General features: G+C 43.1%; 1 protein-coding gene across 19 annotated transcripts in view; it reads right to left on the bottom strand.

The window, feature by feature from the left end:
• Positions 1-13,040, bottom strand: part of kirrel3b (kirre like nephrin family adhesion molecule 3b) — a 310,341-nt gene that overhangs the window by 128,781 nt on the left and 168,520 nt on the right. For all 19 annotated transcript variants that reach the window (XM_079513465.1, XM_079513476.1, XM_079513477.1 and 16 more), the window contains exon 2: positions 1,020-1,169. In XM_079513465.1, the coding sequence (XP_079369591.1) occupies positions 1,020-1,169 (150 nt within the window). The remainder of the gene's footprint in view (positions 1-1,019; positions 1,170-13,040) is intronic.

Genomic DNA, 13,040 nt, shown 5'->3' with positions numbered 1-13,040 from the left:
TTTCCTTTGTGTAGATTACAACCTCTTAGCACATGCGTGTGCTAAGAGCATCAGTAATTTCACAATTACTGAAGCACAGCCTCACAGTCTACGTTTATCAAGGTAACACATTCATAATCATACTCATATTTTTAGATTCATGTGATCCCCCTCCCTCCCCTTATTCTTTGACTATCCTTATCCTATACAATTCTTTAAAAACAATACATTTTAATATTTAAAAATGCCAAAATTGGATTAAAAGGGGGAAACGTTTTAAAACAAATGATTAGGGGGGGCATCTGGCTGGCTCCAACCTTAGGAAATGTATGTAAAATACTGTGGTTTAGTTGTAACATTTTTGATTGAGAGCTGTACCGAAAAACAATAAATCATTGGCTCACACAAGACTTATAGACTATATTGGATCGAATTCTTATGACCAAAGCAGAAGAGGTTTATCAATGCTTATCTGCATGCCATAATTTGTACACTTCACTAACAGTGATAAAGTCATCTAACAATGTTGAAGGTCCTATGGACCCTCATTATGTTTTAATCAGTCATAAATTGATTTCAGAGTGAAATGGTTAAAATATTGTATCTCCCAACCTCGATATGCTGTACCATACAAGTAATATCTAATAAGGTTGGTGGGATTGAGTTGAGTTTTTAGGCCCCTTTTACACGAGAATGGTTTTCATAGAAAACAGCAAAATAAAAAAATATAATTTGCACAGGTCCGTTTAGACGACAACAGTGTTTTCGTGGGGTTGAAAACGCAACAATGTGGAAATCTTTGAAAACGCTCCGCCTGGCGTCTCCATGTAAACGGGCAAAACGACAAATGCGCGGCCAATTACATAACCTTTTTGGGGTCCTTGGCATGAAATAGTTTGAGAACCACTGATTATAGAAACATAGGTTTTTCAGAAAACTGTCATGATTTATAACAACGTTTTTGGCTGGGGACCCCCGGAAATGCTTTGGCCATGTCTCGCGATGTCTTGCTTTCGATACACATGATCACGTCTTCTTACCTGACAGGTCCCTGCCGACGCCCAGCGCCAGGCCGTCTTTGATCCACAGCACCACGCCGTGGTAGTCGGGGATGGAGCAGGGCAGGGTCACCGGCTGGCCCGCCACCACCACCAGGTCCTGGGGCTGCTGGGAAAACACGGCCACCGCCCCTGGACGAGAGAAAACAAAGAGAAAGGGGCTATAAGTCACATGTGATGTACAGGTTATGTGACTACCGGTATATACAGATAACGTTGATTGCAAATGTTAAAGAACGGAAGAGATTGAGAAAGTACGATTGAAGAGCAGAAAAGTGCTCAAGCTTGAAGGGAAAGCCAAATCATACATCCATGATCTAGTATAGGCAATCTATGAGAAAAAAGGGGTCAACTTCAAACAAATTGCAACAGAACACTTTCCTAAATGTGATAACCATCACATTTGTGAAGACAGCTATGGCTGTTTTCAGCCCAAGGATTATTTTCCGTGCAAAACAAATGCTTGCAATGGATTCAGAATCATGAAAACCCCCTAGTTTGACATGTCACATGCTACTTAAATCAGAATAAAATATAGGTTGATAATGGTATCACCTATCACCTATTTTAGCATTCTTCATTATGTTCCTATTGTGTTTGTCAATCAGTGGACCATGACACAGCTTAAACACAACTCTTCTTTACTTTCAAACTCAGAGTCAAACAACAATCGCAAAGCAGCAACATCACACATCATGTTGTGTATCAAGAAGTAATCGATCCCAGATAATCCCCACAATCATCACACAGGCAATGAGGCAACACAGGAATATGCAATGAGCGCAGCACAATCAAACAGCTGTCAGTGAGACAGCTTTTCAGATTTCGTAGGACTTTTGATATGTTGCTACTAACATATTTATGAAACAAAACAAGTTGCAATTTGTTTGAGGTTAAACCCTATGCCTGCACTCGGACAATTTGAGTCAAATGAGTGGTCATAAATGGTGCATTTATATAGCACATTTATCCAAAGCGCTTTACATAGATTGTGCATTACATTCACCCATTCACACACAGATTCATACACCAATGGCAGAGGACACCATGCAAGGCACCAATCTGCACATCGGGAGCAATTAGGGGTTCAGAGTCTTGCTCAAGGACACTTCGACACTAGCTCTGGGGGAGCCCGGGATCGAACTGGGAACATCTGGGAACTGCCGGTTTCCGATCCGGCAGTTCTACCGGCCACTCTACCCCCTGAGCCACTGCCGCCCGTTGACTGTAACACCACAGATGAGATGAAGACAGAGGCCATTACGTTCATGTTATGTACAGTTGGGTGCCACCGATATTGTCCCTTATCATTTGACCCATTTAGGCCTGACCTCAACATTTAAAAAAATCCTTCTAAATCCTCGAGTTTTCTGAAATAAATATTTTCACGATTTTTCAAAAATAGCAGACCTACAAGCTCATAGCGTGCCACTCGGTGGCGCGCTATGAGCTTGTAGATCTGCTATATTTCAATAGCTAAATTATAACATAATGTTTAAAACACCAAAAGGGGTTCCCGCCCAAAATGGGTTAACTGTCCTTTTGCGCAGATCACGCAAACCTCAGCAAAAAGAAAAGGACAATATCGATGGCCTCCAACTGTATGACTTCACGATACAAGATAGACCTCTCCTCCTCCCATACACAAGCTACAGTAACACTTTCATGTCTGCCAACACGCGTGTTCCTGGCACACATTAACTCGGTGTCACACACCCACATACACTCAGACGGTTGCTGTTATTCGCCTTCCTCTCTGCCCGCCACGCAGGGCTAAGGCGGGAAAACGTCGGTGACGCGTGACGAACCGCATTAAGGGGAATGTGGTGGGGGTGGGGCGCATTACTGTAGGTGAGTGGAGAGAATGAAGTGATATGTGCACGCACGCACGCACGCACGCACGCACGCACGCACGCACGCACGCACGCACGCACGCACGCACGCACACGCACACGCACACGCACACGCACACACACACACACACACACACACACACACACACACACACACACACACACACACACAAGCAGACTTGTGCTCCTGCTTCCTTCTGTCTTGTTTTCTTCATGTCACTGAAAGTTTTGAAGCTTTGAAGTTGAACTACTTGGAAAATATAGATTTAGATTTCTTGTACAACTGAATATTGTTCAACTGTACGCCCACACGCACAATCATGGCCATGGCCAGATATACACGCAGACATAATCACATTGTACATTTTATTGTTATTGTACACTTTACTGTATAGACCTATAACCTATAATATATATATTTATTTTCTTCTTTCTTGATTTTGCATGTTTTCACAGCAAAATGAGCTCGACCTTTACCAGTCATCTATTATGCTTCCTCATGTGACTCGTTTCAATTTCAATTACTAAAATTACTCATTCAATTACGGTACATACAGAGAAATGCATTATTGTCTTTGCTGTGCCACTGAAAACCGAGAGAAAAACACATTGTTGTAATTTCGTTCAGCCCCGGACTGGGCTGTGTGATGGATAGCAGCAGTGGTTAAGGAGGTAAGCAAAAGGGTTGTTTTTTTATATTGATTCATGCGCACGCACGCACGCACGCACGCACGCACGCACGCACGCACGCACGCACGCACGCACGCACGCACGCACGCACGCACTCACTATGCTCACACAAACATATTACATTCTGCCACATTTCTACGTATCTCACTTAGTAAACCAACGCTAGGGGAAAAGAAAATACTGTGCAGTGCATCTCAACGCATATATTGAGCTATATCGAGCTATTCATCTTCCAGCAGTACTCGACAGCTGGCTGGTTGACTTTCTCTGAGTAACATTTCCCTATTGTCAGGCAGCCCTTAATAAATTACTGTTGGTCTGCGCAACATGTTTGTGCGGGTGGATTTATGCATTTGCGTGTGCAAAGGTGGTGGAGGCCAGTGACGTAGACTCCGTGGGGGCGGCGGGGCTCGAGCCCCCATGAGGAATTAGACCTGAATATATCATTACTCTATCTATGGAATATATATATTCGCCTCGGTCCGTCCCGTTTGTGCCGCGCCAGGTTGCGCCGCGACCGTTCGCGCAATTCTTGTCTTTGCATTGACTTTGTATGTAATCGCGCCGCTCTAACCATCCAAGTCTGAACGCACCTTAACACCTCTTTTGTCCTGGTCCGGGGCAGGAGGGTGGTGGGTGGACCGCGTTGCCTGTCCACATGTACACATGCAGATCAGGCATTCAAATGCTAATCTGGTGGCTTGTTTTCACCTGCCAGGTAGGGTATGCATAGTAGGCTACTGTACTCTGCAATAGGCTACTTGTTGAGAAGGAGTAGCCAGATGACTCAGTGCAATCATGGCATTTAAACATGCTCTTCTGTTTATAATCTAAACACTGACACGTTTAAAAAGTGTTACAAATAAGTGTTTAGAACCTAAACCGCATGGGTTTAGTGTGAAACCAAAGCGGTGGGGTCTCTGGTGGAGGCCTTTGCTATGTTTCACCAGTTTCAATTGAAACAGGCCTCGACCCTATAGAGGGGCCTCCGAGCTCTGACTGACCGCCAGGCATCAGTCTGAGTCAACCCCCGCCACCCTTGGCCCTCTCTCTCTCTCGCTCACTCGCTGCTTTGTTCTCTCCCATGATGTTAAATTACAGTAGAATGTGCAGCATTGGGAGGTAAAGGGGAGACCATTCATTGTGAAGGGACGACAGGATGAGGAGAGGTGTTGTTGCTGCATAATTGTCGAAAGTAATGTCTGTGCGCGATATTGAACAGTCTAAACAATTTGTATACCAACAACAAATGAACAGTATGAACAAACAATATGCCTGTAAACAGAATAATTATGTCATAGGTATATATGGGCGCCTCATATTTGGTCTTGAAACGGACCTCCAGATTCCTAAGGGCCGATTCATACTCTTATTTTAGAGCCGAATAAAAGTCGGTTCGGCTCTGTAGAGCCTACAATGTGACGTCATTTGAGGTTCGGGGGGGGCGGGTACCGTCCTAAAGTCGGCTCTTCGGTGCTACTGAAAATTTCTGACGAGCCGAAATCATTTCGGCACTACAGCGCCGAAACAGCGGTAAAATACAGGAGTATGAATCGGCCCTAAGGCCGCCCCTAGGTGGACCGTGGGAGAAAATAGCGAGCCCAGACGTCTCCCGCTACGCTTCAGACACTATTACCTGCAGGACATCATTGTTGAGCACTATGTTCCCACGCAAAGGGATTTATCTGCAAATGTACACACCGGGTATCAAAGCAGTCAGCGTGCAGACAATGCACACCAGCATGTACTGTACTGTAGGCACTCTTGGCTGTATTTATTGGCACATTCCAGCAGGAAAAGAAAGAATCAAACGAACAAACAAGACTTGTCACATGGATTCAAGCTCCTTCTCTGGTCTTTACACCCCCCGCCGAGCTTGAAACACATCAAACAGCTCAGCATGTGCTGTAATTGACTTATTCTCGGGGATGTCACTCTTTTGAGATGTCCACGGTATATTAATACGCTATACGTTCTCCAACACCCCCTCCTGGTGTAGTCCCCACGCCATGCCATTATCTACAGCCCATTCCGTTGCCGGAGATAATTTATTAACGAGTTTCACAGACACCTGCTGTCAAGTGTGATGGATCTACTTTTCTCAAATAAAATCAACTCAACTCAAATTGCATTTTGTTGAGCACATTTTAACCCATTTTGACGATTTTTCAAAAATAGCAGACCTACAAGCTCGTAGCGCGCCACTCGGTGGCGCGCTATGAGATTGTAGATCTGCTATTTTTCAATAGCTAAAGCATAACATAATGCTAACACCAAAAGGGGTTCCCGCCCAAAATGGGTTAAATGACCGCGAGGCCAACCAATGTGTGATACGATACAGGAGAAACAACAATGACGTCAAAAACATACACAACAAAAACACATGAGCAGCAACAGGTTAAAATATACACAGCAGAAAGTAATGAGGTGAAATCATTGGTCTTGGGAGTATCAAATTTAGCCATGCAAAAGAGACATGTGTGCTTGCAAGACAGACACGCACACGCGCACACACACACACACACACACACACACACACACACACACACACACACACACACACACACACACACACACACACACACACACACTTTAACCTTTTTGTGCATAGCTAGCTACATAATCAACTGGCTCATGCAGCCATCTGAATATTCTGATCAGAGCCATGAGTGGAGCGGAGCGTCTTGGTGCAGTGTGCCAAACCGTTTCTCCCAATTGACCGACCCAGAGAGAGAGAGAGAGCATGGGAACAAAAGTAAGTGGTTTGAAAATAAACAAGCACCACCTGGCACCGGCCACTTGACCAAAAAACAAAACCCCAGTGGCCTCATCCATGTAAAAGCCTGGCTTAAAAGGGTAGGCAGGCCAAGTATGAAACCTCATACAAAGGTCTTCCAATGAATGACCTGATTTTAACCATCATGAGAGCTGGGTTTCCCAAATGCCAATTGACATTAACACTTTAATAAAGACACTGCCTGACAGGTATCCAAACCAAACAGGTACCAAACAGTGGCGGATACAGAACATGCCTCAGGGACAAATTAGCCATTGGGCAAGTGGGGCCGTGGCCCAGGGGGCCCTTGGCTCTCATGGGCCCTTCAGGGAAATTGGACCACGTGGCACTGGGTTTGATGCCCTGAAAAGGGCTCCTGGGGCCCTTCATTGGCCATTGATTTTGTTAAATTTAGGTCAAAAAGATGATCAAAACACGGAAAAACACAAAAATGTCGCACGCACGCGCGCTATGGGGGCCCTGCAAAAATTACCGGCCCAGGGGCGCTCGTTGGGGTTAATTCGTCCCTGACATGCCTATATGACTGCGGATAAAAAATCTCCCTGCAGTCTGTTTTTTATTATTATATAATGCCCGGTGGATGACGTCAATATGACAATTCCACTCTCCAATATGCCACTGTCTCTGATTGTCTTTAATGCTTTGAAAAGTTCAAAGCAATTCACTTCAATATAGAAAGAAAGTGAAGAAATTGAAGTAGAAAGTAGACACAATTACAGAGATGGCCATGGAAATAATAACAGTAATTAATACACTTGACTTTTATAGTAACTTTGTGGGTTACAAATTGCTCCAACTACGCCTTAAGTACAAAGTGTTCAAACCACTTCACGTTGCTTGGGAAAAAAGTGTGAAGGTCAAACCACTCTCCCTCTTTAAAAACACAGCTCCATCGTGTTTACTATACATTTAGTATTTATGGTAATATTATTGACCACTCATTTTCTATGTCCGTGGCAAACATTTTGTTTGAGGAAAATGTCCATCACAAGCCTGCATGTTGACGACCCCTGATAGCGATAACAACGGCACCGCTGATTGGATCATACCGTGATGGACAGGTAAGGATTTATATATTTCCCAAATGTAATGGAAATTAACTTCATTGGCATGTTACCAAGTGTAGTCTAGTCCAGATACCAGCAGTTGCTCTCTGGACTAGAGTGCTTTACTGAGGCCCCTTTTCCACCACAATAATGTTGGTTCTGTTATGTCTCACTGACAGCTGTTTGATTGTGCTGCGCTCGTTGCATATTCCTGTGTTGCCCGTGTGATGATTGGGGGGATTATCTGGGATCGACTACTTCAGTCTTGTTATACAACATGGTGTGTGATGTTGCTGCTTTGCCGTTATGTTTACTGTTTACTCTGAGTTTGAAAGTAAAGAAGAGTTGTGTTTAAGCTGTGTCATGGTCCACTGATTGACAAACACAATAGGTTCTAGAACTGGTTCCGTTCTTGGAACCTTGGTGCTTTCACATGCAGAACCAGTGGCCATTTCTTAGGGTTGTGAGCCAATTCATTTTCCGTGGAAACCTTCTGAACTGGTTCAATATTAGGTGGGGGGCAAAAAAAACCCCGAAGTGGTTCAACTCCGGTGAAAAAGCGGCCAGGGTGAAACACAAGTCAGAACAACATCACTGTGTAGAATGTCCATTTGGTTCCATTTTGTACACCAGCTGAGTTAAACGAACAACTGAGGGCTTTAACTGTGTGCGTACAACCCGATCTGACTCGGGATCAAGTTCATCCGTTGCCCGCTTGTGTTGAACAAGGCCCTGTCACATATCTTCCATTCACGCTTCAGTGTGCATGTGTGTGTGTGTGTGTGTGTGTGTGTGTGTGTGTGTGTGTGTGTGTGTGTGTGTGTGTGTGTGTGTGTGTGGTGGGGGAGGGGGGGGGGGGGGGGGGGGAACTAGTACAGGTGGTGTGTTCACCTCCCCCTGTCCACATATTGCTGCTGCCTTATTCTCTGGAGAATCACAGCTACAGTGGTGCACCCAGGCGTGGCATTCGAGTGAAGACTACTGTACAGTGTACACACCCTCTCCCCCTCACCCACCACCAGCACCACGACCAACACCTTCTCTCTCTCTCTCTCTCACTCATAAGTTAAAGGATGAATTAATTCATGGAGGAGCTTTCGGTGACGACAGCCATAGACAATAGACTGATTGTTCGTTTGTTTGTGTGACTCACTCGTGGCTTCCACGTGCGGTTAATTTAGGGTTGGGTGTCAAAGATATGCACCCGTGCGTGCGTGTGCGACATGCGCCGAGGCTTGGGTGGCTGGCAGAGTGGGAGATCCCTGTTAATAATAACGTTTTATTAAGCATGTTAACGGAGTGGGTGAGAAGGAGCTTCATGGGGAAGAAAAAGAAAAGTCTAAAACTGCCAATGTGCTGAGAGATAAATGGGCCCTGATCTGAAGGGGTCAGCCTGTTTAAATGTGTTGGCATTTACAAACGCCAGAGCTACAGACAACGGACTGTCTGAAGGGGTGGCTTTCTCGCCTCAAAGCAGCTCATCAAGGTGGTGGAGAAACATGATAGCAATAGGTTCACGGCCGATGAATATAATTTCACAGTATGATTCGTCAGTATTTGGTCTGTCTTCATTGGCTGTCTATGAAGATAAATGGCTCAGTCTATTTGTCTAATGAATCACTAAACAATGGTGATAATGGGACACCATTGTAGCATTCTAATACTAGGCACGGCACGTTCATTTGTAAAGGACATTACAACAACAAGACAATTCAAAGTGCTTTACACAACACAAAGAATTAAGATATTAATTTAGACACAAAAGAAACCTTATAAAAGCCAAATCGATGGAACCTTTGAAGATTAAACGTTCTCGGCATCAGATATTATCCAGCGTTCCTCTACATGTAGTAGAGAAGTAGCTGTAGTGAAGGCATATTGAGTCTCTGGCTGTGTTCAAAGTATTGCAATTTAGGCACAGCCAAATCCCAGTGGTTACAGAACATGACAATTATCAACAGCAAAATAGCGGTTGTGATCAAACGATCAAAAGCTATTGACAAACAGGACAGAAATAAATTAAGATCTCAGCATGGAAAATCCTGTAACCAATATGAATTTCAGCAAAAAAGAAAAAAAGAAGCAATACTGTTATTGATAGATAGTGCTATTTCATGTGTTTTATGTCGCATTAAGGTCATAAGAGTGACTTTTCATGGACAAAATAATGTCTTACCACACTACGCAGTGGAAAATCTACTCTGAGACAGTAACAAATTAAATCCTATAATACGATTCTTGGCAGCTTTGACTCAACACCGTGTGAAGCAGAATAAGAGGCAGGTGGGACCGTGGGAGATCGTTGATTAGGAATGTATGATTTAATTTCTTTCTGCTGAGAGCCTTCTTCAAAATATGGAAGCAAACACTTTTGCCTTCTCCTAGGAGGTATTATCCCATTTTGGGGCGGGAACCCCTTTTGGTGTTTTAAACATTGTTATAATTTAGCTATTGAAAAATAGCAGACCTACAAGCTCATAGCGCGCCACCGAGTGGTGCGCTACGAGCTTGTAGGTCTGCAATTTTTGAAAAATCGTGAAAATATTTATTTCAGAAAATTGGAGGATTTAGAAGATTTGTTTTTAAAATTTTGAGGTCAGGCCTAAATGGGTTATAATGTCGCTGCACTTTAGTGTTGTCGCTGCACTTTGGGTGTAGCCGTGGTCTGTTTACAGCTGAATAAATGACCACAGAGGACCCACGTAGACTCCAGCTCCAGGTCTCACCCACGCTTCACCAATCAAGGCCTGGAAAATTAGTTATATGGCTGATGACACACGTCCGTCCGTCCGTCCGTCCGTCCGTCCGTCCGTCCGTCCAGCCCACTTCAAAGAACTCATCATCAGCACACCGCCTGTGCAGTGGGACGGGTGGCCTGCCCCGGAATGCAGCAGCAAAAAAGCTGATCCCGCTGATCGTTATCAAAAACCATTAGCATTACCTCTGGCCTCAACGTTTTCCTTACATGTAGGGCACCGTGCTAAACGTTTTAATTTCAACGACCCCCGGTTTGGTATGCAAATTATATTTGGTTCCATTTTTGTACAACTCTCTCTCAAAATCAAAATCAGTTTAACCACTTTAAACCTATACATCTGCATCTGCATCAGGAAGGAACCACCTCAAACCACTCCAAAATGTTCATGTTTCAGGAAATGAAAAATATGACATTTTCAGGAAATTAAGAAAACCTTATATTTTGAAAACAAAGCAATACTGGCTCATCAAAGTTGGTGTTGTGACTTACTTTATATAATCAATTACTGAGAGGGGGAGAGGTGGTGGAGGCAGTTGCTTTAGCAGACAGTTTGAGGGTCCAATGGAGTTAAGAGGTTTTGTCCAAAGCGTTTTTTTACTACTTTCCATTGGCTCAATATTTTCAAAACAACACACAGACGTAAAGGGTGTTCAATAGCACTGATTTATGCAAAGAAAAAAAAATCAAAAACCTCAAAAATGTAGTTATAACGATTATTATACAATACTGTATATACATTGGTTATTTGAACATAGCCGATCTACAAGCTCACAATGCATTGCGATGTGAACTGTGAAAATGTTAAAATATTTTAACCACACGCATCTTATATGGACAGTTGGGCACAAAATACTTTCAGATGTATTATTATTATTATTATTATTATTATTACAAAATGGTGACTCACCAGTGCAAAAAGACCACTGACTTAATGGTAGCCCTCTGTAATAATCACAGAGTGAGTTTGTGTGACTAAATCCAATTATTATTCCCATTTCCTTCATAACTACATCCAAACCACTCAGGAGTCCTCTCTGTGTTTCATTTTCTTCAGGATATGAAGGATGAACCCCCCAGATGAAACGCACCCCAACACAGAAACTCGCAAAACATTGCAAGTGCAGCGAGAGGCATTTTAAAAAGTTATACCTGTGGCGCGGAACTGCTGAGAAGGATTTGATAACATAATAATGGGCAAAGGACTCAAGCGGGTTTTGCTAATCCAGACCCGAGGTCCAAAGCAAACACAAATTCCCCAGAAATATGGATTACTCTATCTAAGCCCATCTCGTTCTCCTAATTGAATCCTGCGTACTGGGCTCTCAGCTGATCAATCCCACATCTCTACATGCTTATTCTTCCATATCGCTGCCATGGAGCACAAAGTCAACCTCATATTTGATGTTTTTCCCCCCTGTAAATTAATGCCTTACTTCATCCTATGACAGTGTCATGCAAAAGTATATTGAAAATAGCCGATCTATGAAAGCTCACAACTATGTCCCGATCTTGTTTTTTTTTGCTCGCAATCCGATTCCGATTCCGATCCGATATTTATATTTTTTATAGAACACATTTATGCCATATCACAATAGTACAATATACAGTCTATCATGATATGGATATAATATTGATACTAGGGATGTCCCGATCATCGATGCGAATGATCGTTGTGAGCTTGTAAATCTGTTACGTTGTGCTATTGCAGAAATATTATGAAAGTGAAGTGTGGCTTTTATTATTATTTAAGTATTTAAAGAATGAAAAGTACTAACAAGAGCTTGTGACTAAATGTGAACTACATTGGGGTGCATTGGACCACAGGTTCTTTTAAATATGAACTACATTGGGGTGCATTGGACCACAGGTTCTTTTAAATATGAACTACATTGGGGTGCATTGGACCACAGGTTCTTTTAAATATGAACTACATTGGGGTGCATTGGACCACAGGTTCTTTTAAATATGAACTACATTGGGGTGCATTGGACCACATGTTCTTTTAAATATATGAACTACATTGGGATACATTGGACCACAGGTTCTTTTAAATATGAACTACATTGGGGTGCATTGGACCACAGGTTCTTTTAAATATGAACTACATTGGGGTGCATTGGACCACATGTTCTTTTAAATATATGAACTACATTGGGGTGCATTGGACCACATGTTCTTTTAAATATATGAACTACATTGGGGTGCATTGGACCACATGTTCTTTTAAATATATGAACTACATTGGGATGCATTGGACCACAGGTTCTTTTAAATATGAACTACATTGGGATGCATTGGACCACAGGTTATTTTCTTTCTCCTGAAAACTAACAATAATTTTGGACGTACGTCGTACAAGGTTTCCACCCGCCAGCGACGACGTCAGTGTTTGTCTACAGCTCTTCCTCAGAGCTTATCGAAGCACAGAATCTGATTGGCTCACTAATTATCTTAAGTCAGCCGGCACAAAGAACTCACGGGAATAAGAAGTTAATGCTTATTATGTATGTAAATAAGTCTGTGTGGTGACTTCTCACACAGTGTGTGTGCGCGTGTGCGTGTGCGTGTGTGTGTGCGTGTGCGTGTGTGTGTGTGTGTGTTTGCGTGTGCGTGTGTGTGTGCGTGTCAGTTATCGCTTTGCGGACAACCACTTCTCAGTGCAATAAACATAACAGTTACTAAGATGGAGATTGAAGCATGAGAGAAAGTCATTGTCGATGTATAGGCTATGTGTTGTATATATAGCCACTGTGGGTTGTTTATTAGCTTTCCAGGGCAGAAAGGAATGCACATTGAAGTCAGTCTGTCATTTCGAAATGAAAGCACTTTCCTTTCAGCACTCGCTCTGAAAAGCAAACG

The sequence above is a fragment of the Electrona antarctica genome (assembly GCF_951216825.1).
Source record: "Electrona antarctica genome assembly, chromosome: 11".
Lineage (NCBI taxonomy): Eukaryota > Metazoa > Chordata > Actinopteri > Myctophiformes > Myctophidae > Electrona > Electrona antarctica.
Note: the sequence above shows the minus strand (reverse complement) of the source record. Positions and strands in the feature narration are given on the sequence as shown.